The 27,206-nt window shown below is 51.4% G+C and overlaps 1 protein-coding gene across 4 annotated transcripts in view; it reads left to right on the top strand.

The window, feature by feature from the left end:
* DGCR2 (DiGeorge syndrome critical region gene 2) overlaps positions 1-22,586 on the top strand; it is a 95,372-nt gene extending 72,786 nt beyond the window's left edge. For 2 of the 4 annotated variants that reach the window (XM_044674461.1, XM_044674488.1), the window contains 3 exons: positions 12,200-12,355; positions 16,337-16,573; positions 18,394-20,410. In XM_044674461.1, coding sequence (XP_044530396.1) covers positions 12,200-12,355; positions 16,337-16,573; positions 18,394-18,635 — 635 coding nt within the window. In that variant the 3' untranslated portion in view covers positions 18,636-20,410. Of the gene's footprint in view, positions 1-12,199; positions 12,356-16,336; positions 16,574-18,393; positions 20,411-22,230 lie in introns of those variants that run through there. The other 2 variants (XM_044674478.1, XM_044674470.1) reach the window with 2 other exon arrangements.
* Positions 22,587-27,206: the final 4,620 nt, after the last annotated feature.

Raw genomic sequence — 27,206 nt, 5'->3', positions numbered from 1 at the left:
ATTTGCCAGGTTGGTAGCTGAGCTTTCAGACAGCTGGAGTCAGAGGCCAGCCTCTGGAGAGCCCAGCCGGCCCGTCCCCCATCCCCCAAAAGTGCCGCTTGGCCTTCAAGGGGAGGGAGCAGTTCCCAGCAGGGGAGCCCCTTGGGTTTCTGGACTTCATTGAAGTTCTCCTATGATTCTTTGGCTTCCTTTCTCATGACTGTTTAGATTATGGCAGTCTGCTGGCTGCGAAGGGTCTGTCTGCCATGAAGGGACTGAAGAGTAATCCTTTGGTCACCTGGCTCTTTCTGTTTCTGGAGGGGGACAGGCCTCCCCATTTACGCTCAGCTCTTTAAAAGGCAGCCACCTGCAACACTCAGACTTGAGGGGGGTGGGATGGAGATGGGATGTGCTCACGAGTGTAAGGGGAAAGTGGCCAGTGTAGAAAAGCCCCGGGCACTTCGTTAGCCAAAGGAAAGCCAGTCTGTGTTAGTGGAGTAGAAAGGGTGGCTGGGTTTCCGCTTCTCCCCGCCCCCCCTTTCTGTTGAATTGGAGTTCATAGGACCATGAGTGAGAAGGAACCTCAGAAGCCATCTAGGCCAGGTCTTCTTTTTATAGAGGAAATCGAGACAGACAGAGGCAGCGTAGGTCATCCAAGGCTCTTTCCATGGTGGCACGAGTCAGTTTAGAAACTAAAGAACACAGAAGAAATCTCCCCTGGCAGCTTAAGTGTCATTGGAGTGGCTAGAGCATTGGACCTGGTCAGCCAGAGTTCAAATCCTGCCTCTGTCCCTTTATTACCTGTGCAGTCTGGGCCAGTCGCCTCACTCGGGACTGCCTCAGTTTCCTCAGCTATAAAATGAGGATGATAATAGCACTTCCCTCCCAAGGTTATTGGGAAGAGCAAATGAGGCAGTATTTGTAAAGCCCTTTGCAAACTTGGTGGCACTATGGAAACGCTCGAGGCTGTTAGGATGAGGGATGTGGAGCTTTCTGACAAAACTGGCCTTTCTCCTTTTGCTCAGCCCTCCTCATCCTCCCACCCCTAACCATCCCTTAATGCCAAAGACTTCATTTGGAAGGACACGAGGTATGAGCTGCTGATGAGCAATGCTGGAACTGGTCAGTCCTCATTCTGGCCAGCCGCCTCCCTCTTAATCCCTGTTGATAAGCGTTATGGCAGGCGCCAGTACCGGGCCAGGGAATGCAGAGGAGACCTCAGAGGCTGGCGCGCTCCAGTCGCCTTGCTGCCACTGATCACCATGGCTGGGAGGGTGACCTCTCCCCACTCTGGCAATGACACGAGAGCATCCCCAGGTAGGGGCAGATCGAGGTCCGGAACACGAACCTCCCAGGCTTAGGTAAGGGTTAAAGGGGATCACAAGCCTAAAACACTTTGGAAGCCTGAACAATGGACTGACGATGGCACGTTTTAGCCAACTCTGCTTCCCCAAATGCCTTGCCATGCCTTTGATCACGATATTCGCCCCCAATTCCCCGAGGCTCCCCTGCCCACACCCCATGCTTAGAATAGACTCTCCACTCACTTCCTCCAGAGATCTTCGTCTGTTGAAGTCTTCCTGTCCTCCTTCCTTCTCCCTGTTCCTGCAGAGAAGTGATCCCTCAGTGATCCCTCTCCTCAGACTTCTTCCAGCCCTCGGATCAGACCGTTCGGTACCTAGCACAATGCTGGTACTACGCCCGTGCTCAGTCAGTGCTTCTTGCCCACCATTCCTTCGCACTTCACCTCATCCTCCCTTGTCTCTTGGTGACCTGCCTTCGTATCTTTCCCCTTTTAGATTTGGGTTTGTCCTATGTCTCTAGGACGCCAGCACCCAGACTCCCACTATTTGGGAATTGGAAAGGCACTTCAATGGCTTTCTGGTCTGACCAGAGCATAGGGTTTAGATCTCTTTTTGAAGACCAGGAACTGGAACATACAAGCCCGCCTGGAAGGGCAGGGCCAGGGATTATCATCTTCAGTTTACAGAGTAGTGAACCAAGACCCACAGTAGCAGGAACTCAACTTGAATAGCGTTTCCAAATTCAGCATTCATCCTATCATATCCCAATCAATGCCAGCCTGATGCCCAAGTGGCTTCTTCACCTAGTATTATGGGTTAAAACAAGTGTGCCAAATCAGGAGGAGTCTTACGACTCTGCTTCTAGACTTTTATTTTATTTTTTAATTTTTTAAACCCTTAACTCCTGTGTATTGACTTATAGGTGGAAGATTGGTAAGGGTATGCTTCTAGACTTTTAAATCCTTCAAGGACCAGACAACTGAATTCTTGTAGTGGTGAGGGGACCCCATGGGTAGAGCCCTAGTTCTGGAGTCAGGAAGACCTTGAGTTCAAATCCTCCCTCATGCACTCACTAGCTGTTTAACACCAGGCAAGTCATTTAGCCTTTCTCTGCATCAGTTTCCTCACTTGTAAGATGGGAATGATAATAATAGCACCCACCCCTGGACTGACCCATGTAATCCCCTTTGCCAGCCTTAATGTGCTATGTAAATGCTTCTCATTATGGCAGTGATGGTTTTTAGAGAAGTCATTAATAGTTAATTAGTTAACTCTAATGGGCAGCTTTTTTGAGACTACCCAGATTTCTGAGCTGGTAAGCCAATGAAACTCCAAGAGCCTGTCTACTCCCCAATTACTTCCACCCATTGGCAAGAACGAATTGTTCCCCAAATTTGGAATGCCGTCAAAGAAAGGCAGCTAATTGATGGGAAATGTAACCTTTGCACATGTTCCCTTCTCAAGCTCCTGTGAACCACAAAAAGGCCTATTTTAAGGAGCTCTCTCATCATGTGGTTGGAAAATAGGAGGGGGCCCTGGCAGCCAGCCTGGCTCAGTGGACCAAGCTGGCCAGCCTCATTCAGCCTCACTGGGGGAAAGGCCTCAGGAGACAAAGCAGGGTGCTTGGCACCCACATTGAAGGCTGAATAAATAGCCTTCTGGTTGGCCTCCTTGCTTCTAGTCTGCCCACTCTGGTTCATCATCCTCTCAGCTATCAAAGTGAGCTTCTTGAAGCTCAAGTTTTAATCTCACCATGACACTTCTCTATTCAAGAAACTCTAGTGACTCTCTATAAAAGACCCTCTGTTGGGCTTTTGAAGCCCTTTGTAATCTGGCCCCCTCCTAACTTTGCCATCTTCTTATACCTTACGAGTCACCCTGTCCCCTCCTCTGTGTGCTCTCCTGACTGTTCTCAAACAAGAAGATACTCCGTCATCGCTTCACATCTGGACTCCTGATTGGTCTTGTCCATCTTCCACGCAGCTGCCAAAGTGAGCTGCTTAAAGCGTAGGTTTGATCGTGCCATCCCTTTATTCAGTGAGTTTCAGTGACTCCCTCTCCCCACCAGGATCAACTGTGAAGTTCTCTGCTGGGTTCTCAGTCCTTCGTCATCTGCCCCTTCCCCTTTCTAGTCATCTTACCCCTTCCTTGTCCCTAGGTGCTCTGGCATCCAGGATCAGGGACTTCTTGCCTGTTCCTCCATTTCCAGAGGTTGGACATTTTCTCTGACAGTGCCCCTTGCCTAGAATGCTCCTTTCCCTTCCCAACTTCACTTTCTGGATTCCGTGGCTTCCAATTTCACTTTTGACAAGAAGCCGTCTTAGTTACTCTAATGCTGGTGCCTCCCCTCCTGTTGTTCCTCTCTAATTGACCCGGCATAAACAGTAGAAAGATAGATGAATAGAGACTGGTCACATAGGCCTGTGCTTTCCTTGATTCTGGTGTTCCCTCTGGTCATGTAGATCTAGCCTATCTATGCCATGCCGATCTTAGACATGGCCACACACACACAGGGTCAGTCCTCAGCATTCACATCAAGCATTTATGTGATTTTATTAGTAACCTCATTTTCACTTTTACATTGGCAACCAAGAACATTCTTGATGGGTGCAGTAGAGAAAAAAATGAGAGGCAATGTGTGTACAAGTTTATGCAGTAACTGGAATAGCTACAAAAGACAAAGTGTCAGAGGCGATGTTGAGACTTCACCATCTTTGTGTCTTCCAGCAGCAGCAGCTAAAGGCTCAGCAATGTCTCCCTTGGTCTTCAAAGAGTGGCCAAGATGGAAAGATTTATAGTAGTGTAATTATACCTTACAAGTCACCCTGCCCCCTCCTCTATGTACTCTGTGATCTAGTGACACTGGTCTCGTGACTGGTCTCACACAAGGAGATATTCCATCATTGCTTCCCAGCTGGACTCCCGATTGGTCTTCCAGACTCAAGTCTCTCTTCATTCCAGTCCATCTTCCATGCAGTTGCCAAAGCGAGCTTCTTAAAATGTAGGTTTAATACCTACCTAAGGTATAATGATAGTGTACAATGCCTTCATACCACCATCTGACATAGTGGAGGATAAGATTTGGCTTAAAAATGTTTTATTATTAAGAATTTTAGTTCAAACCGGGCCTCAGCCACTTCCCAGCTGTGTGACCCTGGGCAAATCACTTGACCCCCATTGCCCACCCTTACCAATCTTCCACTTATGAGACAATACACCGAAGTACAAGGGTTTAAAAAAAAAAGAATTTTATTTGTTGTACAATAATTATGGCACTGTAGGTTTCATGTAGGTTATGAAAAGTAAATATTGTCTGAAGTGAATGTATTCTTTATTGAGATATTAGCTCAAAAGGTCACAGAATTCTAGAGAATTGCTAGCAAGAAAACATGTTTTGCATGTTATTAGTTTTATTTTTGTACTGCATTTTATGGTTAGAAAAGGGCATATTATCACAATGTTTTCTCATCAAGAATTGTATGTTAGGAAAGTCTATTTTTGGCAACCTAGTGGAAGATTTCAGTTTTTGGTGGCTGTAAGAACCTAACCCCCTATTTCCTATTGGTTCACTGTATCCACATTTCTGTTTTTGACTTTTGCATGGTTTCTAGGAGCATTGGCCCCTCAGAAGTTGAAGATTCTAGGTCTTTGTCTACAGTTATTTGCATGTTGTTTCCCCATTAGAATGTGAACTTCTTAAGGGCAGTTCTCAGGAACTCCCTTGTCTTTGTATCTCCAATGATTAGTACTGTAACCTGGCACATAGTAGGTGCTTAATAAATATTTGTTGACCTGACTTGATTGTGGAGAGTTTCAGAAGGGAAATTTCATTCCTACCCTCAAAGAACATCTAATCTAATGGGAGATCACACCAGATCATACCTGTAGAATCAAGAACAATGGAAATATTGCTTTTATTACAAAATGTGGATGGCTCTGAGCTCTCTCCTCCAGATCCCAGAATGACTCCTATGGCTCTTTTCATCTTATGTGATTCTTAGCCATGCCTTCCTAAATCTACCAGAGAGGACACACCCAAATGTTAGAGTCCTTTCTTTGGCTATGCCTGAGATCTGTCCATCTATCTGTGTCTGTGCATCTGTCTCTTTTCATCCGTCTCTCTGTCCATTGATCTCTTTTAATGATAGTTAAGTAAGGTCCCTTCTCATTCTGATTACCTGCTTCTCCAAAGCCAGCGAATAGACACATCGAAAGTTTTGATGGTGTGACCCAGTGTCCAAAAGCTCTATCAAATAGCCCTGAGATTTCTTTGATTCCGGAATTTCCTCCAGCGATGCAGATGACAGCCTGTTCCTGTTCATGCTGTGCTCCTCTTGGCATGCCCTCCATAAGTTTGCCATGTGGGGTCCATGCCCTCAGTTCTAGACACCTTCCTTGCTTTCTCCTGACATTGGGAGGGCACCTGTGGGATGTCTCCTTTCTTTCTCTCTATGTGACCAGCCCCACCCTCTCTACCTTATCATACAATCCCCTGATGACGTTTTTTTACTGTCCTATTCTTCAGCCGAGTGCCTCGTTGGTTATATATTAGAACCTGTGTGTACCGTACATGTCCAGAAATCCTAACATCTACAATGATATTGACTCCCACTATTCATTCACATTTCTATAGCACTTTAAGATTGCCAAAGTATTTTCCTTTACTTGAAGAACTTTTGGGAGGAGGAACTTCTCACCTCCTAAGCCAAGCCATTCCATTTTGGCATAGCTTTCATTGTCTGTTTCTTGGCTTTTTATTGGAGATTTTTTTCTCTTGGTGTGTTTGTTGTTTCAGACTTTTTTTCTTTGATTTTCCCATCATTTGCTTTCCCCTTTATTGGTGAACAGCCCCTGAGGCTAGACTGTGAGACTTCTTTGCCTCCTTCCCTAGGAGTTCCTGGCCTGTGTTCTCAGCCTGAGTAAGAGCAGGACCGACCTCAGTTGGGTTTCCATCCCTTCAAACCCACCCTGCCCATTTCCTCCTCTGTATGGAATCAGTATATACTTGCCATTCTTGGGGGCTTCTTGCCTTTGGTGTATGGAGATTGGGGGTTGGGAAGGGCACCTCTATTAGCATTCTCTTGTAATTCATAAGATTTTTATCTTGTGGGTGTGAGTACAGTTCTGCCTTTTCTTAAGCTAACTGTAATTATTCAACATCTGGTGAATAATTTCTTTCCTTTGGGTTGAAGTTCACAGAAAGCAATTCATTTGCCATCTTGCCAGTCCTGTGACTCAGACTTAGGAGCTTTTCCTTACACCCCCTGAATCTGGCTCTCCTGAGCTCTCTTCCCCATCCTCCAGGTCTACTTTTCCATAAGTCAACCCTTTTCAGATATTTGAGGACAGCTGGTATTGCTCCCACACAGACTTTGCTTCTTTTCTGTGCTGGTGAGTATGTCATTAGCATCTTGTAATGCAAATGATGTTGAAACATTAGTCAGAAACTTGCTTTGTCCCAGTGGCAGGCTTCTCTGCAGCTGGTTTAGGCCCAACACTGTGTGTGCAATCCCATGGCAGACCCTGAATAATGGACCAAAGTCTCCAGTTAGGATGAGGATGGGACTGGAACTAGGTCCTCTGAAAATTGTTGGAATTACTAGGGAGGGGCATCTAGGTAGCTCAGTGGATAGAACTCTAGACCTAAAATCAGGATGACCTGGGTTCAAATCTGTCCTTAGATACTTCCTAGCTGTGTGGCCTTGGGCAAGTCATTTAACCCCAGCCACCTAGCCCTTACCACTCTTCTGCCTTGGACCTGTACTTAGTATTAATTCTAAGATGGAAGGCAAGGGTTAAAAAAAAAAGACAAAAAGAAAAACCATTTAATCTAGGCCAGAGAAAATGGGGTTGGTGAGGCGATAGTGATGGGGAGAGGGCCAGAATTCCGAAAGGAAGTAATAGAATTGCCTGCAATTATCTATCTGTCATGCAGCAGTAGTATTTATCTTTTTCTACTTGGCCTCAGAGAGTAGAGCTAGATTTGGTGGCTTAGGAATTTTAGGAAAACAGATTTCAACTCAGTTTAAGAAAGACCTTTTTCCTCTGTGTCCTCTCCTTCTTTCCCTCCCACTCTGTCTCCCTCTCCTCCTTCTCTTCCATCTCTAGTACTTTCCCTTCCAAAGTTCCTAGTACATATTAGGCATGTGTATTGTATACAGACACATACATACACACATGTATATACATTCTACATATACATCTATTTAAATATAAATAAAACTTTCTACTTTTTGGTATACATCTTGTTTTCTTCCCATAGAAAGGGGGCTACCAAAGAGATAATAAGGAAAAATACTTGTATGGAAACATTTATAGCCATTTGTGGTGGCAAAAAATTGGAAAATGAGGGGGGAAATGAGCCATTGATTGGGGAATGGTTGAACACATTGTGGTATCTGATGGTGATGGAATACTATTATGCTGAAAGGAATGATGAACTGGAGGAATTCCATGTGAACTGGGAAGACCTCCAGGAATTGATGCAGAGTGAAAAGAGCAGAACCAGGAGAACATTGTACCCAGAGATTGATACATTGTAGCACTATTGAATGTAACTGACTTTGCTACTAGCAGCAACGCAATGAACTAGCCCAGGGGTTCCCAAACTTTTTTGGCCTACCTTCCCTTTCCAGAAAAAATATTACTTAGTACCCTGGAAATTATAAAACTATTTATTGAACTCAGAATAGAATGTAATACAAAAAAAGTGAGGCCATCACCGCTGCCCTGGATCCTGCAGCACCCAGCAGGGGGAGGTAGCGCCCACTTTGGGAATCACTGAACTAGGACATTCTGAGGGACTTATGAGAAAGAACTCTATCCACATCCAAAGAAAGAACTGTGGGAGCAGGAACACAAGAAAAAACATGTAGATCAATAAGGATAGGATTGGGGTTTTGGTGTTAAAAGATTGCTCTACTGCAAATATGAATAATATGGAAATAGGTTTTGGACAATGATACATGTATAACCCAGTGGAATTGTTTGACAGCTCTGAGAGAGGGGAGAAGAGAGGAGTGGGAAAACTCATTAATCAGGGAAAAATATTCTAAATAAAAATAAATAAATAAGAAGGGGAGCTAGTTGTCTTTCAGGTCATGCTGTGAACCTTCCACTTGTGTGCAAGGCCAACCTGAATTCTTTAGTTCCATCCAGTTCTACTCTCTTTCTCTCTCTTTTCAAAACCCTTAGCTTTTGTCTTAGAATCAATACTAAGTATGGTTTCCAAGAAGAGAGTAAAAGGCTAGGCAATGAGTGTTTAGTAACTTGCCCAGGGTCACACAGCTAGGAAGTGTCTGAGGCTAAATTTAAACCCAAGATCTCTTATCTCTAGGCCTGGCTCTCTATCCATTGTGCCATCTCGCTGTCCCTGCCCCCAACTTTTTCTTTAAATTAACCCATTTTGTCTTTAACATATCACTTCCCAGTCCCCTCAAACCTCTGGTCCGTTCTCTTCAGGAAACAAAGCAGAGGGGCATTGTACCTTAACAGAAAGGAGAAGGAATATTCTAAAATCAGTCTCAGGAATGGATGGCAGCCAGTGTGTTCTCTTGAAACTCTGTTCTCTTGGAGCAGCACTACTTTCATTTGTGTCCTTGTCATCAGGGTACATATTGCTCTTGGGTGTCCTCAAGCCATCCTGGGCTTCTCTGACTTCATCTGCGTTGTTTAGAAATATGCCTTTCTAGTGACTTTGTTGAGATATAAACCCCATTGGGGGATCACAAGGTCAAAGAGTCTCAACACATGAGGAACTTTCTTGCCCAACTCCAAATTGTTTTCCACAAATATTGCAATTTGCAGCTCTACCAGGAATGTATCAGCATTCCTGTCTGCCTGCATTCTTCCTGACATTGATGATTTTCTATTATAATGGGCTTTTCTGAGGTCTTATTTAAGGATGGGGGCAGTGTAACACGAAAGGGTTAAAAAGATGACACTTAGTGCCAGCAGGCTTCTAGCAGTCTTCATTCCATCATACTCTCCTCCAACAGACTTCAAGCTTCTGCTTGCTCTCTGAGCCAGAAGCAGTCCCTCTTATACCAAGCTAGCTCATTATTGGAATCAAACAGTCAACAAAAATACTTTTGACTAGAGCCTGGCATCTGGAGCCAGGGAGGGAATTTCTTCCTAACCTCCATATCTTTATCAAGGTTATGTTGTTTTCTTCTCTGCAACTGTGTCCTCTTTGTGACCTTACAGGACAGAGGAGGGAGAGTTTGGGGGATTTAACCCCTTGGTCCCCCACATTTGATCTTCTACCATCTTTGTGGATTTTATTGGGGTGGTGGTCCAGACTGCCCTACCTCATGGATAAGGCAACCACTGATGGCCAAGTTCTGTTCTCCAGCTTTTCGCCTGCATTGTTTGGGGCTGGTTGTTGGCCTGAGGTAGGACTGGCTAAAGAATTTGCCATTTCCAGGTGAATTCCTCCAGTGAGGTAAGGAAGAATGAGGGAGGAACACCTATTATAGGTCTTAAGAAGGAAGTAATGAGAAAGGAGTCAAAGTTCAGAAGATGTATGGGCATCAACATGGGGAATGTGGATTCTAGAGAGTTAGCAAGTCACTGAGTAATCAGGAGCCCTCTGATGTGTGACTTTTCATGGCTGTCGGAGCCTTAACATTCTAGGATTGGCCCAAGATCTGTTCTAATTCCAACAGTCACAACAGCTACAGATGTCACTCCTTGTAACTAAATGCCATTTAGGCTGTTTAAATTCATAGGATTCACAACACTGCTTTATGTGGCATAATCATGGTGGCCAGTTCATAGACTGTCTAGAGTGCACTCATGCTAGGTTAGCTGGTGGCCCCTACCAGCCACATGGCTACTTCAGTCCATCTTGCTAAGAGCTGAGATCGAGGAGCTGGGAGAATAGTGTAAAAAAGATGTGGGGCACCAGGGATGTAAAATGTGACCTAATGGCTTGTGGGTACACACACTGGGTTGAAGGAGAGACAGGACCAGCCAGGATAGGGAGGCCAGGGTCTTTGGAACCAGCAGGCAAGGTAAAGGTTTTTAACAGTTTAATTATGATTAACTAAATAAAGGTGGGATGGGGGATTCGGCACTTAAAAATCTAAAGGGCAAATCACAGGGGCAAGGGGAGGACTTGTCTTACTCTAATTCTAATTGATCTAGGCCAGGCAGGGCTCAAAGGAGCAGTATGGTAGTCACTGGGAAGGCTGCTTCAGACCTGGTTCCAGCCAGGTTTGACCAGCACAGCTAAAGGGGCTGAGGATGGCTTTGAGGGTTCTCCCGGTAATCCACAGATGATCACAGGATGCCAAGAGCCAAGGTGGTCCAAGGTACCCAAGTAGAGAGAGTGCTTGAGGTGCTGTCCGCCAGATCCCAAACTCCTCCTCCACTTGGTGCATCTCTGCAGGTCTTGTCCACTTGCTGAAGCCTCCACCACTCAGGATCCCAGGGAATCAGGATGCAGGGTGTCCTTAACTCTGAGATTTCCCAGGGCTAGCAACAGTTTGTGCCAACCTCTAATGGAGTCTCTCTCAGAGCACAAGCCCACTTCCTGCTCCTTCATTCCATCTTGGAATCCTCTAGCCCTTCCTGCTAGGTCCAACACTATTACTAACTAATCTTCCTCACAACAATAGAAATGGTAAAAGCTGGCCCTTTGGACTGGGGGGGATCATGGAGAGCAGCTGCTTGTGTGAGGAGATATCCTACAAAGCATTCTCTTTTTCAAGACTGGATCTCCATGTCTCACCCAGGCTCTCCATAGCAGTATCTCTTACTTTTTATAATGGAAGTCAAGCAGGAAGTGGGATTCTTCCAACAGAAATTTACTTTTGAGGCAGCAGTATTTACTAGAAGACAAGAGGTGTGAGTGGTGTCGTGTCCAGACCGTGCAGCTTTGGGTGGGAACCAGAGCAAAGCTTCTGAGGCGTGGGGCCTCTTTAAGGGAACTCGGCGTGTTCCAGAATGGCTTTGAACAGTCTTTGTGAAGAACCCGCAGAAGAAGCCCAGCTATTGCTTTTAAGGCACATTAATAATGCACTTTCTGGAAACAGGCTGACCCAGGAGGCTTTGGTGGGCTGGAGCAAGCTTGGGGCTGGGTTTTCAGGAGAGTCGTCTGGCTGGTGATTAGCAGGAGCTCCCCTTTCAGGCCGCAGTTTTTCCCAGAGTTGATACCATGTCCCCTTCCCCCACTGAGGTTCTGTTGTTCTCCTCTCTAGTTGGTGAAAAGCCGTTTGTTTTGCATACTTTTGTCTTCTTAAAAATGATAGTTCAGTGAAACCCTTGATGAGCCTTGAAGTCCTATAGGAATGGGAGCTGCTAAAACCATAGTAGAAAGGAGACTTGAAGAGAAGCTACAGATCATTCTGGGAGGACAGACTGTTTGGGCAAAGCCTCAGTTTAGAGGCCTGAGCAAGCACCATAGGCAAACAGCCTGGTATAACAGCCTCTCGTAAGCCCAACGCCAGGACTGTGGGAACCTGGGTCGGTGGTGGGAGATGCTTGTCCTGCGCTGTCACCCCTTCTGAGAGGATCCTCAGAAATGATGACCAGATGGCCTCGTGCCACTGTGCTGCCCTTTGCCCTTGAGGAGCCAGCCTTGCTCTGTGGCACTGTCCTTTGGGCTCGGCACATCCACAAGGGCCAGAAGGGAAAGTGAACCCTGGTGCCTTTCCCATTGCTTCCTCTTTCCTTGAACACTTCTTCATATTTGTACTTGGAGTCTCCACTTTATGGGACAAAATCTACACATGGCAATGTAAGTCATTGGTGCCCACCTGAGATGTATCACTGTGTGTGTGTGTGTGTGTGTGTGTGTGTGTGTGTGTGTGTAAAAGAGGGGGTGGGAGGAGACAGAAACAGAGACAGACCCTGCTAACACCCCCATGGCGAGGTCCTGGGCCACGCTGGTTGACTCTGGTTCTGTGTGGCAGCAGATGGCAGCAGCTTGTTTGACTCCATGGCGAGTGGGATGCGCCTGATTGTTAGCTGCATCTCCTCCTTCCTGATCCTGTCTCTCCTGCTCTTCATGGTCCACCGGCTTCGTCAGAGACGCCGAGAACGCATCGAGTCACTGATAGGGGCAAACCGTAAGTAGCCGGAACGTTGGGGGTGATCCCAGGGGCCGAGAGGACGAGCCAGCAGCCAAGGCCTCTCCTCCCTCTGAGGAGCATTTCATTTAGTCTTAACTCCACAGACACTGGTGAAATGGCTGTTGTGCTAGGCCCTGGGGATACCAAGAAAAATGGTCAAGGCTTTGCCCTCAAGGAGCTTCCATTGTAACAGAAGGAAACAATAGCTACACAGATCAGCTCAAACAAAATACATACAGAGAGAATATAAGATTATTTGGGGTGGGAGATAGAGGGTCAGGGAAGGCTTCCGGTATGAAGTTGTGCCTTGGAAGGGCACAGAGATGGCTAGAGGTGGAGGGCCATCAGGAGAGGGAAGGGTATTGGAGGCTGCCTGCACAAGGACATGGCAACAGGATGGGGTGTCAGGGAAGGGCCCCGTCCCAGGCTCGTGGACTGGAGCAAGGTGGGGGAGCAAAGTGAAATTCTTTTTGAGAAGGTGGAGCCAGATTGGGAAGGGTCTTACATCAGTAGGTTCAGGTTTATACCAAGCGTTCAGGCATTGTGCCAAGTGCTGGGGATACAAATATAAAAGAAAAGAAGGAAGGCCGGACAGCCCCTGGCTTTGAGGAGCTTCTAGTCTAACGGGAGGCGAAAAGCTCAAGGAAGACATGCCTGCCCCGGGGCCTGGTGACCACAGCTACAGAGCTTTGGTGCAGCATTTCTGGCTTGGGCCTTGCTCACAGTGGAGGAGGAGGAGGAGGCCACAGGGCGAGAAGGCTACTGAGACCTGTTGGCCATGGCTAGAGAGGAGTGAAGGGAAATGCCAAGAATAGAAAAGTAAATACCAAGTAGGGGAGTTGGCATCATGTCCTAGGAGCAGAGAGCCCCTACAGCTTACTAAGAAGGGCACGAACCAAGAAGGCTTGGTTCAACCTGAGTTGAAGGAGAATCACTGGTGTTGATGGTGGGCTAGAAAGGAGAAAGCAGGTAGCCAGGAGGTAAGGCAGGCAGGAGGGTCGAATGGCTGAACAAGGGAAACCTCTGTAGGAGTGGGGAGAAGTGGAGAGACGGGTCATGGAACAGCATTAACAGGATTTGGGAACTGGATGGCTATAGGAGGTGAGAGTGAGGATTGGGGAGGACTCTGGGGTGGAGAATGTAGAGCCCCAAGAGGACAGGGATTGGCAACAGAGACAGGGAGGTTGGAGGCATGGTGAGAGAGATAGAAGGGCAGCAAGTTGTGGTCAGATAAAGGAAGGCCCTGATCTGGGTCATGGAGGGGAGACATGCGTGGGCACCATTGTGTGTGTATTACTTGGGTGGTGGCGGGAGCCAACCCAAGGAGACATTGGGGTCTCCGATGAAGTCCCCAAGGATAAGTGCTGTGGAAGAGATGCCGCCCTCCTTGAGAAGGAAGGCAGAGGACAGCCTGCCTGGAAGCTAGTAGAGAATCCCATCTGGATGGAGACAGAACAGTAGAATGAACTTCAAAGCAGGAGATGCTGCTGCTGAGTGATGGCAGCAGGGGCAGTGAGGATCCAGGGTGGGCACGGGGGAGAAGTGCCAGAGAAGAGGGAGGCAGCCAGCAGGGCAGGAACTTCTGGCAGCAGCAACTTTCTGATTTCCAGGAGATGGAAGCACGAGAGGAAGAGTGTTCAATGTGAGGGGTAGTTTTCCTATAGTGGATTGGGGAGTAGCTGTCTCCACCTTTGGCCCCAGAGATGCCAATGAGACATAGAAACTCTGAGCAGCCCGATGCCCGGAGCCACACTGTCCACAATGATGCAATTTTGGCTCCAGAGAAGAGATAGGAGGTAATGCTGCCTGGCTTCTTCACTCAGGGGCCCTGGTGTCTGAGCTCTGGAGTCTGGGAGAAGGCATGGCGGAAGAATGCCATGGGTGCTTTTTGATTGGTCGATGAGCTTTCCTTTTTTTTTTTTTTTTTAAATAAAGAATGACTTTCTGGGCAGAGGTGGGGGGGGAGGAATCCAGTGGAAAATGTAGGTGATATATAAACAAAAGAGAGCAGTGAAATGTTATTTACAAAATAATAGATCTGGGCTTCCAGAATGCACAAGAGGAAGGTGGATGGTAGTTGGGAATTTGGGACCTGGCCAAAGGAAGGGCAGGGTGAGGTTCATGAGAATAAGGGGCCCCAAAAGGAAGGAGATTTTCATTTTGGCAACCATTGAATCTGATTCGAATTTCAAATCACAGGGAAAATTTGTTAACCGCAGAACAGTAGATGCCACACACTTTCTAATAGCAAGGGACACTGTGCCCCAGCTCCTGGATAGGCCCTTTATTTGATTATCATTTCCTGAACAGGAAAGGGTGGGTGTCAAATCTTTTAGCTTCTGATGCTGAGCCAGTCCAGGTGGCCAGGAAGACTGGTAGTGAGATACCCTTTTGGAAGGCCTAATGGAGAGGCCATGCATGCATCAGGCTCTTAGTGGTCATGGCCTGGTCATTTTACTCCCTCCCCTTCATCAACTAGGACAACTGAGCCCTAGGTCCGAGCTTGGATGTTGATTTCATGTTGACCCCTTAACCAGAGTCCTGGCTGGTCCAGGGAGCAATAGATCTGGTTCTTGGGGTATGTTTGAGGAGTGCAAGGAGTCCCCAAGGAGAGCAGGCCTTTTCTTCAGCCCCAGGATGATACAACAAGACTACCCCTGAGGAGGGATAGGCATGATGGTCTCCATGGAGTTTGCCCTGGATCAGAGACTCCCAAGATGCCAGAGAGCAGTGGGGTGGTCTGACCTTCTCAGGCTCATAGATACTCAAATAACTGAGAATTGAGGGCATGGGGGCAGGACTGACTTGATGGGTCACTGTTGAAAGCTATCCAACACAACTCCCAGGCTGTGGTTGCCTCCTGAACTTGATAAAGTCCATTCCTCCTGGGCTCCTGGTCTTTGTTATTGAAGGAGGAGGCAGACTTCAGGGCTCCCTGGAAGGGCTGCCCAGCCTTTGGAGTCTGGGGATCTGGGTTCAAATCCTTAAAAAAGTAGCCTCTGCTGCTTTTACTTGGGTGACCTTGGGTAAGTCTCTTTACCTTTTGGGACCTCAGTATCTTTATCTGTAGAAGAAGGGGATTGGTGGACTCTACAGATATTCTTTTTTAAAAATTCCTTTTCATTCTCAGGTCCAAATTCTTTCTTCCCTTTCCCCTTTCCTCCATGGTGAAAGCAAGAAAAGCAAAAATCTATTACAGTGATTCCCAAAGTGGGCGCCACTGCCCCCTGGTGGGTGCTACGGCGTTCCAGGGGAGTGGTGATGGCCACAGGTGCATTTGGGAGTGGTAAATCAATGTAAGGGGGCGGCGATAGTATGTGACAGGGGGCGCTAAGTAATATTTTTTCTGGAAAGGGGGCGGGAGGCCAAAAAAGTTTGGGAACCATTGATCTATTATATAGTTTAGAATAATTAAAAAAAAAACAAACAACTTAAAATTCCTGCATTGAACATGTCCCAAACCAAAAACTTAGGCCTTCCTCTGCCTTCTGAGCCCATCGTGTGTATCTCTAGAAGGAGGTGGCATGTTTTACCAGGAGACACCTGGAATTGTGGTGGGTCCTTGTGTTGATCAGAGTTCCTAAGGCTTTCAGATTTCTTTGTCTTTTTCTATATTATTATATCAGTTGTTCTTTTTATTCTGCCCCCTTCCCTCTGTATCAGTTCATACATGTCTTCCTAGGTTTCTAAACCTGCATCATTTCCTTCAGTTCTTATAACAGGAATCTACCACATTAATAGATCATGGCTCATTCAGCCATTTCCCAATTCCTGAGCATCCTGCCCTCAGTTGCCAATTCTTTACCACCACAAAAAGAACTGTTATAAATATTTTTGACTGTCTGGCTCCTTTTCCTCATCTTCCATCCTCTCTGTGGCCCGTCTCCCTTCGGAACAGTAGCAGTCTTTGGGATGGGATGAGTAGTGAAGGACAGAGGATGGCACTTAGTGATTTTTTTTTCCCTATCTGTCCAACAGTGCATCATTTTAACCTCGGACGGAGGATCCCAGGCTTTGATTATGGCCCTGATGGTTTCGGGACTGGCCTTACTCCCCTGCATCTCTCAGACGATGGAGAAGGTGGAGCCTTTCACTTCCATGACCCTCCTCCACCGTACACAGCTTACAAGTACCCGGACATCCAGCATCCTGATGACCCGCCGCCGCCCTACGAAGCCTCCATTGACCCCAGCAGTGCCCTCTGCGCCCCATCAGGTGCTGACACTGTGGGGTCAGAGTGGGGCACAGGGGATCGACGACCTCTTGGTCCTCTCCCAGGGGCTCCTTTTCTTACCTCTTGGGGTGATTATTCTTTAAGCAATTTAGAATTGAAGGGGACGAACAATTTGCTCTATGTACTTTTAATTATTTTTGTCAGCTTTTTAACTTCTTCCTCTTCTTCCCCACTGCTTGTCCCTGTTTCCCCTCCTCCTCTCCCTTCCCCCTTCCTGTTCCTCTTCCTCTGGTGGAATGTTGTTCTCACTAAACATTTTCTGTGGGCTTCTGAAGCATGTTCTTCAGGAGAGAATTGATTCCAGGGCATGCTGGGAGGTTTCTTTTCTTAGGTCCTTACTCTGTCTCTTTCTAGTTCTTTCCTTTCTATCCCCTCACCCCATATCAATCCATTTTCCCACCTAAAAAGCATCCCCTTGGGACCCTGTTTTGAGCCAGATTGGACACCCAGCTAGGCTTTTGGAAGCTGCTTCTAAGACTCAGTCTCCCACACGTGTGTATTTTGCCATCGGGGTGCCTCCCTTTAGTAAGTCAAGAGAAGTCAGTTCAGTGGTGCTGCCTGCATCACTCGATGGCAGTGTTGGGGCAAGCCGAGGGTCTCGATTGCATTTGAGAACTCTTCAGAGAGAGATGTGGGATGTGACCTTGTTATGGTCGTATTTTTAGAGCATCCACTGTAGGCCATTCTAATTCTCTCTGGGGACCAAACTTAGCTGCAGGGTTTGAGAGTTTGAGGAAGGAATCTTCAGAGTCCTCTCGCCTTGCAGGTAGAACATTGAGTTCCGGGTCAAGATGGTGGCTGAGTAGAAGCTGGGCCACTTTCTCTCCTTACCAACCGATATAGCATACATCCAAAGGACAGGTAGAACATTGAGGCAGAGTGAAGTGAGGCCACTTGTCCAAGGTCTCGCTGAGAGTTAAGGGAAGAGCCCAGGCTCATACCCAGGCTAAAGGGTGATTGTTCGATTTAGGCTGAAATCCCTCTTTACTCATGTGAGAACTGTTGACCCCGAATGGATGGACAGCTTTCGGACAATGGGCGTCATTAGCTCCGGCTTCTAAAAAATCCATCTATTGGTCCAGCTGAGCTCGCTAAGATCAGACTTGGGGAGTATTTTCTTACCTCTGAGAACACTCAGTCACAAGATGTGGGTCCAGGTCTGGGTCCGAGCTCCTGTACCCCTAGGTGTAGGGAGTGAGCAGCTCATTTCATCTCCCGTGTGGAGATGGACATAATAAGGCAGTTGCTGACTGCCTGGCAGGGTTATTGGAAGGAAGGTCTGTTTGCTTCCGGGGATTCTGGCTGAGGCTCGGGAAGGGCTTGGCTCCTTCCTCACAGGATCTACTTGGAGTTGGAATCTCCTTTTGGCGAGCCGGAAGGGAGGGCTGAGGAGGGCCGAGCTCTCCTTAGAGGAGCAATCTCCTTCTGCATCTCCTGCCTCCGTTGTTTCCCCAAGGCCCTCCGCCGTGGCATGGAGGTCCCGGGCCCCTGGGATGGCCAAGCTGTGATGCGTGGGCACCAGCTTCCTGAGGCGCAGGCCAGGGGAACGTCCCTGCGGAGGAGATGAAGGAAGAGCAAAGGAGCTTACCCTGCAGGCTGCGGCTGGGCCACTCTGTCTATCTCCTAGGGAGCTCTGGGGACGGCCGCCATGTTTTTAGGTAGCTGCCTCCCAGGGCGAGGCTGGCCTCGATGGTTTCCTCTGTGAGTAGCAGGAGGTGATGGGAAGGGCGTCGAGTGTCCTGGGGCTGCTGACCCTCACACTGCCCGGCTTCTTCACCACCCGTCTCTTCTCCTTTCCTAGATGGCGTCTGTGCTCAGCCGGCTCAGAGCAGTCCGCCCTCCCTAGGAGACAGCGATGCCTCTCCCGGACTCGCCGAGGGGCCTCTCCCTCCTTCGGTGGGGCCGTTGTCCGCAGAGCTGGACGACTCGGCCGATAGCAGCACCCTCCTCGTGCCTCCAGACACGCCCCTGAGCGAGAGCGGGCGGGCGGGAACTCTGGGGGGCAGCCGGCCCAGCCTCTGCTCTCTCAATACCATCGTCTAGAGGAGCGCAGAGCCGAGGCTGCTGCTCAGAAATCGGAGCCCCTGTTTGCACACAACTGGACAAAGAGCCCGGCTCGAGGCTGAGCTCCGAAGGGAAGCGCCCGCTCTGCCTGCTCCCTGCAGGCTGGCGTGGCTGCCGCTCGGCCCTCACCGGGCATTCACGGCCTGGTTTATTGTGTAAATAGGGTGGGCGAGAGGAAGGCCCCACGGGCCTCTGCAGGGGCGGAAAGAGGACGGAACTCGGGCGCCTTCCGGTCACCGCTCTTGGCTTTGGCTCGCTTTCTCCAGGCATGGCGGAGGACGGGCCAACTCCTTTGAGTGGGGGTGGCGGAGAGTGGGCTGAGGCTGGCGGCCAGGAGGGGGTGGACTCCCCTGGATGGGTCACTCCCGTAGAGTCCTTGGAAATGTCCCTAGGACAGGCCACGGGGAGGCCCGGCTGGGGGGACGTTCGACTTGAGCTGGGACGTAGCGATGCTCACACGGGAGCGTAGGCCCCGCTAGGCCCAGGCGGGGAGTGTGCCAGTCCTCGGCCGAATGCCCATCTCGAAACGGCAGAGGAATAGCAGAAGAGGATCCACCTAGTCTGGCTTTGTAGGCCTCGAAGGCAGGACCGCGGCCGCCGGAGTCCGATCCCTCCTGGGGTGGTGAGAGGCAGGCACGCGGCCTACAGATGCTTCGTCCTCCTCAGGCTGGTGCCCAGCGTCCGCTTAGGTGGGCAGAGGAGAGTGGCTGCCCCTGCCCGGGCCCTCGGGGCAGAGCGAAGGGGGCCGGCTGCCTGTTAGCCGTTCCTGGGGTCCGTCACCCTTTACCTGCGTTTTGACCCGACTGAGAATAGCTAAGAAGGGGAACGGCTGATTGGAAACGCTTCTCGGCCAGCGTCCCAGAGCACGCGTGGCAGGTCACGCCCCCGTGGGCCCTCCAGCCTCAGCGGCCTCCTCTGGAAACCGAGGTCCCTTCTCTGCCATGAGCCCCCGAGGGCCTCGCTCAGGGGAGCCCCTTCTGCTGCGAGGCGATGGCAGCTTCTTTCTTAGGAATGGCTGTGGGGCTTCTCAGGGGCTGGAGGGGCCCTGAGAGATGCGTGCTTTCTGCTGGGGTAGCCCTCAGTTTGCAGGGTGCGGGGGAGGAGGGAGACTCGGTGACGGGGTAGCTCTCTCTTCATTTAGAACCAGAAGCATCCCCGCGGTATTCCCCTCGGATCCTGGACCTCTCAGTATTTTCTCTGGCCGACAGTCCGAGCGGTGGGATCGCTGGGCTCTGTCCCCCCTGCCTCTCCCCGTTTCTAATGAGACCTTCCCCTTCCTGCTGACGAGTGGGTTACCTCATTAGGGACTCTGGGGGGATTCAAGGGCCGCCACAGCCTCTGGGAGGAGGCTGGTGCCTCCCGGCAGGGGAAGGTGATCCCAGAGGCCAGTCACAGGTGAATGAATGCACGTGGTCAGCTCAGGGTTGTCCGGTGCGGGGGAGATGCTCGGGGATCACTCTGCGCCCTCGTCCCACCCCCTCAGAAGCCCACCTTGTCTCCCAGGCCTGAGGTGCCTGCCCTGAGGAAGGGGTGGCTGGACGCCGGGCCCAGTCTGGGAAATGCTCCCGGCATGGCCTCTTCCCCCCTCCTCACCCGTGACACACGCATGTTGTTGCCGCGAGCACCGGTGGATGGAGGGAGACTTTGTGGGCCCGGCGCGCTCTCTCGTGGCTCTGTTTCAGCCACGGACAGACCCAGCCTGTGGACAGCAAGTGTTGCCCAAGTAGGAATAATAAAGCGGGTTTTGTGCACTTTTGAGCACATCTCAACATTTTCTATACATCGTATGTACTGACCGTGTTTCCTTTAGTTTTATACGGGTGGTCGAGTGTGTGTGGGTGCGGGTGTGTGTCTGTGTGTGTGTGGCGGCTGTGATGGGGGGCCCCGGGGAGCCGAGGCCGGGGCTTGGAGCAGGGGCTGCCCAGGGAAGCCACCCTGGGCTTCCTTCATTCATGCATTCAGCCACGGCGGGGCGGCCCTTCTCCTTCGGACTCCTCCCTCCCCCGGGCTGTCCGTTCCTCTCGTTCCGTGTTGGTGGGCCCAGTTGCTTTTGTCCTGCAGTGCAGAGTTCTTGGGAGTGTGCAGATGTGGTTTTAAATTCCTTTTTCTCTTTCTGTGCCCCTCAGCGGGGGCTGACACCCACCGCACCCCCCCCGCCCCGGCGTGGGGCACGGAGCTGGGGAGCTTCCGCTGCTTCCTCTGGGAAGCTCTTACTCTTCGGCCCGGCCGGTCTGCTCTTAGCCTCATTCTTCCCTCTCGCCAAAGGCCAACGGGGGGAGTTTGTGTTTTAAAACAAGATGGCATCGTCTGTTTGCACATTTACTCTCTCGTTCTGGTTGTTCATTAGAGACAGAAAGCTTTTGGTGTTTCCGAAATGTGATTGAGGTGTGCTTGAGGGAAGCTGGGGAGCTGGCCAGACCCTTCCTCTTCTGGGGAGGGGCCCGTCCGCCGGCTCCTTCGGTGCTTCTCCCTTGGGTGTTGCCCGCATTTCCCGGGCCCTTGGACGGATGGACGGACTCTGAGACACGCGGAGCGCGCTGGGCCCAGGGATCTCCGAGGTCTCTTCCAGAAATAAATGCTGTGAAAGCCGCTGGTCAGCTTGTTTGCTTTCAACTTGAGCCGCGGAGGAGCCCCGAGTGTGGAAGGCCAGGAGGTCCGTCTCGGGCGGTGTGAGGGCAGGCCCAAGAGAGGCCTGCAGGGAGAGGCCCGGCCAAAGCAGTTCTGAGAGCGGAGTGGCCCGGGGCTGGCGGGAGTCCCGTAGGTAGTGAGCCTCCCTCGTAGCTCCCCCTTGGGGTGTCTATGGTTCGGGGACAGAGACTTCTTCCTCACTTCTTCTAACACAAAGCAGTGCCATTCAGAATCACTCGTATCCTGCACTTTCACAGATACTCCGTCATGGGTGTCCTCAGCCAGTGTTTTCTCCCCTGATGGAATGACTTCTTGTCCGTCAAGACCGTAGTCCTGGGTTCCAGGGGCTGCTGCGGTCCAGGAGAGTAGAGTCAGCTTTGGAGACTTCCTCCCTCCCCCCACAGCCCGAGCCCCGCGGCCTCCTGAGGCCACGCACCGAGTGCCTTTCATTCCGAGCCGGGGCTGAGGGTCTGGGTGCCCAGGCCAGCCCTGCCCCGCCCCATTGTCCAGCAGCTGCCCAGGGTACAAGGGCTGGGGGGGGTCTCCACAGGGCTGCTGCCTGGGGGCTTGGCTGACCCTGGGGAAGCCAGAGCTATGACAGGTGGCGCCGGGGCGCCTCAGAAGTGACCGAGGCTGGAGCCACGTTCCTCTTGCCTCCTGCTCTTGTCGGAGCAGGGACCACCTGGAGTAAGTGTACAGAAGCTTCCATGGGGTGGGCCTGGGAGTCAGGCGCGCCCTCTGGCCATGTTGCACACTAGGCTGTGCCCGTGGGAACCCCCAAGATGCACGGCTCCTGCCAAGACTTGGGCAGAGGCACGTCGGCCATTCGCACCCCTGAAAGGCTGCAGGGTCCCAGCTGGTTGGAGTTCCTCGCAGGGGAGGGAGGCTTGTATGGTCCAGAAAGGGACGAGGCACTTTCCCTCTCTCCCACATGCTCTGCCTGCAGAACTCTGCACAAGATGGACTCACCCGGTCACTCGAAGTCGAACCCCCCCACATGCCAACCATCCATGCTTGCTCCGGGGGCCGAGAGCGAGGGGGCTGCCCTGCCGCTGTCTCTCCTGTCCTGACCCCTGTGTGGTTGTTGATGCCTTTCCGTCGTGGAGGAGAGATTCTGGTCTCCTGAACCAGAATCGGGCACCGTAGATGTCTTCAAGGCTTTCTCTCTTGCTTCCATGGAGGGGAGTTTAATTGTTTGGATTGTTTGGTTTTTGTTGTCCAGTTGGCACTAATCCTTTTGTCCCCCTCAAGATGCTGTGAGAACTGTGTCATCGAATGCCAAATAAATCTGTGTTCTGGCCACCACTTTTTTCTCGTCCTTTTGTCCTAGGACCTTTGGAAGGGCAGGGCAGCCCTCTTGGAAAGCCGGGCTCGTGGCGGGGACCGTCTCGGTGGGAAGCCGGGCTCGTGGAGGAGAGGGATTGGGGGCACTTTCGCTGGCACAGTTTATAGGGGGGGGGCAGAAGGGGCTGTTGGTGCGCAGAGTGGGCCGGGCAGCCCAGAGGACGAGGATGAGTGAAATGGGCTCCCCGCCTCCCCTCTTCCCAGGACGTCTGTGGCCCCGAGAGTTTCACATGTCGCCCGGCTGGCCCCAACCCTGGGAAGTGGCCGCCTGGGCATTGCTCTTCCCGCTTACGGATGAGGAAACAGATCCGAGAGGAGCTGCTCCAGCCAAGTAAGCTGTCTTGGCTCTCGCACGTGAACCCAGCGGGGCTCAGTGGGGCTCAGAGGGCCTCCGTCCCAGGGGGGGGGGTGGGGGTGGAGGGGAGCCTCAGGAAATGCAGTCACAGGGCTTTAGGAGGAAGGTCTGCAGGGCCTGGAGGGTCTAAGCTACCCCTGAAAAGCAGACGAATGAATGGGGAAACCATTCTTTGTAAAGCGCCTCAGTGGGTGCCAAGTGCTGAAGGAATCTGGAGGCTCCCCGCAGAAAGCAAAGACGGTCCCTGCCCACGAGGAACTTCCATTGTGAAAGGGGGACCCCCAGAAGAGAGGGATGGCCAGAGTAGGGGCGTGGAGCTCCTTGGGATGGGGGGGCAGTAAATGAACAGCCTTTCCGGGAACAGGGAGAGCTGAATCGAACCCCTGGAAGGAGGAGGTGGCCGGGGAAGCAGATCCTGTGAAAATTGAGGAGAGGGGCAGCCAGGGGGCTCCGTGGAGAAAGCAGCAGACCTGCAATCGGGAGGCCCCGAGTTCCAATGTGACCTCACATGGACTTCCAAGCTGTATGACCCTGGGCAAGTCACTTAATCCCATTTACTTAATTCTTGTCCTTCTGGCTTAGACTTGTTACTAAGGCAGAAAGTAAGAGTTTAAAAAGCCCTGATAAAGGAGCAGCTGGGGAGCTCTGGGTGGAGAGCCAGGAAGTCCTGGGTTCCAATCTGGCCTCAGACACTTCCTAGCTGTGTGACCCTGGACAAGTCACTTGACCCCCATTGCCCAGCGCTTGCCCGTCTTCTGCCTCAGAACCAATACACAGTGTGGATTCTAAGATGGAAGGTGATGATTTGAAAAACAAATGAGCAAACGGAAAGGCTGGGAGCCTGGGGAGGAGAACAGGATGGGGGCCAGTTATTTCCTGTTTGTCCTGTGGGTGCCCCACTTTACAGACCTTAACTTGCTATCCTCGAGCTCGGCCCAGGGTCCGGAGAACCCCTGGAGCAGCCTCCCTGGGCAGGTCACGGAAGCCTCTCTGTTCCTCGGTTTCCTCATCTGTAAGGTGTCGCTGACAGCCCCTCCCCTGGGGCTGTGCGGATTGCGTGAAGTTGGGGGGCGGCTGGGGGAGCATCGGCTCTCGTTAGCCAAGATCCTGCCAGGAATCGCACCGTGTCCCAGGGCAAGTGGCTTGCGAGGGGCTCTGCAGCCTCCAGTAAGAATGATTTGTCGTCTCTCCCGGAAGCGGCCCTGGGAACAGCTGCCATTATTACCCCCATTTTGCATAGGAGGAGACTGAGGCTAAAGAACCTGCTCAGGGTCCCACAGCTCGTTCCTGTCTGAGCTCAGATTCGATCTCGGGGCTTCGGCTTCCAAGTTCAGCTCTTCTCTGTCCTTTGGCGCTGCTAGCCTGATCTGAGTGCGAGCCACCTCTGAGCACTAATCATTCATTTTTTGGTAAATCCTTACCTTCTGTCTCAGGATCCATTCTAAGATAGCAGGGCGAGGGCTAAGCCATGGGGGTGAAGGGACTTGCCCAGGGTCACACAGCCAGGACGTGTCTGAGGGCACATTTGAACCCAGGACCCCCCGTCTCTGGGCCTGGTGCTCTCATTCTCGGGGCTCCCTAGCGGTCCATCCTCTTCTTGACGCGACTCTCCTTAGGCCAGGATCACGCCACGGCCCTCTCTCTGTCCCGCATGCCACGGGGTTGGCACAGGCTGGCAGAGCACTTGTGAGTGGGGAGGCGTGGGAAGAGCCCCTGCACAGGGGAACCCCAAGGCCTGTGTTCAGCTCCAGCTGGCTCCCCGGGGCCTTGGGGCCCCCTCCAGGGAGAGCCCTGGGACCTTCTCCCTCGGCTTTTTGGGTGTTCTCGGTGGCCCTTGTCGAGAGGATCTCCGGGGCTGAGGGGGGGGTATGTCTGTCTGCAGGGCCAGGCCGGGCTGCCTAATGGCTGGGTCATGATGCCGAGAGGGCCAGGCTTTATGGGAACCCTGTGCCCCCCCCCCCCCCCAGCAGAGAGAGAAGTTTTAGATGGGGGAGGCCAGGCAATACCAACACACCTTAGTTCAAAATGGCACAAGATTAGCTGTTTAAGAGGCTCAGTGGATTGAGAATCAGGCCTGAAGCTGGGAGGTCCTGAGTTCCAATCTGGCCTCAGATACTTCCCAGCTGTGTGACCCTGGGCAAGTCACTTCACCCCCATGGCCTAGCCTTCACCACTCCTCTGCCTTAGAACAAATATACAGTATTGATTCCAAGACAGAAGGAAAGGGTTAAAAAAAGGAAGAAGCTGAAGAAAAAACAGCTGAGGCAGGGCCTGGCTTTTACCTCCTTTTAAATTCTCAGGGCTTGGCACAAAGCCCAGCACACAGGAGGTGCTTAATAAATGTCTATGGATTGGCGCCCACTGGGGCCAGCAGGTGCCCCTGCAGGGGAGTGGGAGCATTTGGAGAACTGCTAAAACCTAACAGAGGAGCAGGAAAGTGAGTCTGGGCCCAGGAAGGCCACGAACGCCCCAAGGCAAGACGATGGGGTGTGCCCTACTGGGGGGCTCCTCAGCGTCTGGTATCTAACAGGCAATGAATGCATGTCTGTTGGTTGGTTAATTAAAGGGAGCCTATCAGGGGCAGCTAGCTGGCCCCCAGAAAGAGCATCAGACCTGGTGAGGGGAGGTCCCGGGTTCAAATGTGACCTCAGATACTTCCTAGCTGGGTCACCTTGGCCAAGTCACCTAACCCTGATTGCCTAGCTAGGCCTTGCCCTTCTGTCTTAGAGTTTAGAGACAAGAAAGTAAGGATTAAGAGAGAGAGAGAGACAGTGATGGAGAGAGAAGCAGAGAGAGAGTCTGATGAGACAGAGAGAGAGGGAAAGAGACAGAGACAGAGAGAGACTGATAGAGACAAAGAGAAGGGGAGAGGAAGAGAGTGAGAGACAGAAGGAGGGAAAGACAGACAGAGACAGTGATAGAAACAGAGAGGGGGAGAGGGAGAGAGACAGAGAGGGAAAGAGACAGACAGAGAGACAGTGATAGAGAGAGAGAGAGAGAAGGAGAGAGTGAGAGACAGAGAGAGACAGACAGAGAGAGGGAGAGAGACAGAGACAGAGAGACAGTGATAGAGAGAGAGAGAGAGAAGGAGAGAGACAGACAGGGAGAGGGAGCAGGGGACAGCTTGCTGGCCACATATCAGAAATAGGGAGGAGGCGGTCCAGGGGTTTGGGAGATACATCCTAGGAGGCTCAGAGTAGGACTAGGAGCTCGCCGAGGGCAGGCCGGCCTTTGTACAAAGGGCAGCACTTGGCACAGTAACTGGTTCAGAGTAGGCGCTTCCTCGGGGTCTGCTGCCTTGATTACGTGCTGACGTGGGAAGGTGGGACAAGGCCGTCTTGTTAAGGACCTTGAATGCCAGGCGAGGGAGCTTGGACTTCCTCACTCAGGAGACCATTGGAGTGGCAGGACTGGATGGGGGCCTGCGAGGAAGAAGCCTGGCAGGCAAATGAAGGATGGACTGCAGGGGAAAAAGTGGAGGCAGGAGGCCTGTTAGGAGGAGACTCCAGTCGTCGGGGTGGGTGGTAATGAGGGTCTAGATTGGGGCATTGACCGTGAAATTAAGGAGGAAGGAAGTCGCTGGAGAGACATGGCAGAGGTGGACGGCTGACGGTGCCCGATAGAGCCGAGCCTCCCCGATGCTCATGGGGGGATGCTAAAGGGGGGAGCCGTCTGCCAGATTGTTCTGGGGGGGTGCAGAGGGGAGCAGCGGGAGACTCGCTCTCATCGGAGGGCTTCCGGAGAGGCAAAGGCTTGGAAAGGTCGAGACAAGCCGGGCGAGACGGCCTCGGCAGTCCTCGTGTCCCACCCTCGGTGTCCTCCGTCCTCCCTTCTGCTCTTGTGCCCCGTCTGCCTGAGCCTTCTAGCAGATGATGGCGAGAGGCGTGGATCTGAGCGAGGAGCCCAGAAACGAGCTCTCGTGTGTGTGTGTGTGTGTGTGTGTGTGTGTGTGTGTTTCAGTGTAGGCGGTTTCCAGCGTAATCCTTCGTGTTTTATTTGATGCATTCATGAGGGCTCCCCGTGCCGGGCATCCATGACACCAAACAGGGGAAGAACCCCAGTTAGAGCTGAAATATTCCAGAGCTTAGAGTCAGAAGACAGGCACATTTGAGTTCTGGCTGCTGGTGTGACCCTGCATGAGTCATTTCCTGCTCCAAGCCTCCATTTTCTTATCTGTAAAAGGGAGATAATAATCCATACTTAACCCCATGCATCAGTTAAGC

Source organism: Gracilinanus agilis, chromosome 1, assembly GCF_016433145.1.
Source record: "Gracilinanus agilis isolate LMUSP501 chromosome 1, AgileGrace, whole genome shotgun sequence".
Taxonomy (NCBI): Eukaryota; Metazoa; Chordata; class Mammalia; order Didelphimorphia; family Didelphidae; genus Gracilinanus; species Gracilinanus agilis.
The sequence above is the reverse complement of the archived record's forward strand: the minus strand, read 5'-3'. Positions and strand labels throughout refer to the sequence as shown.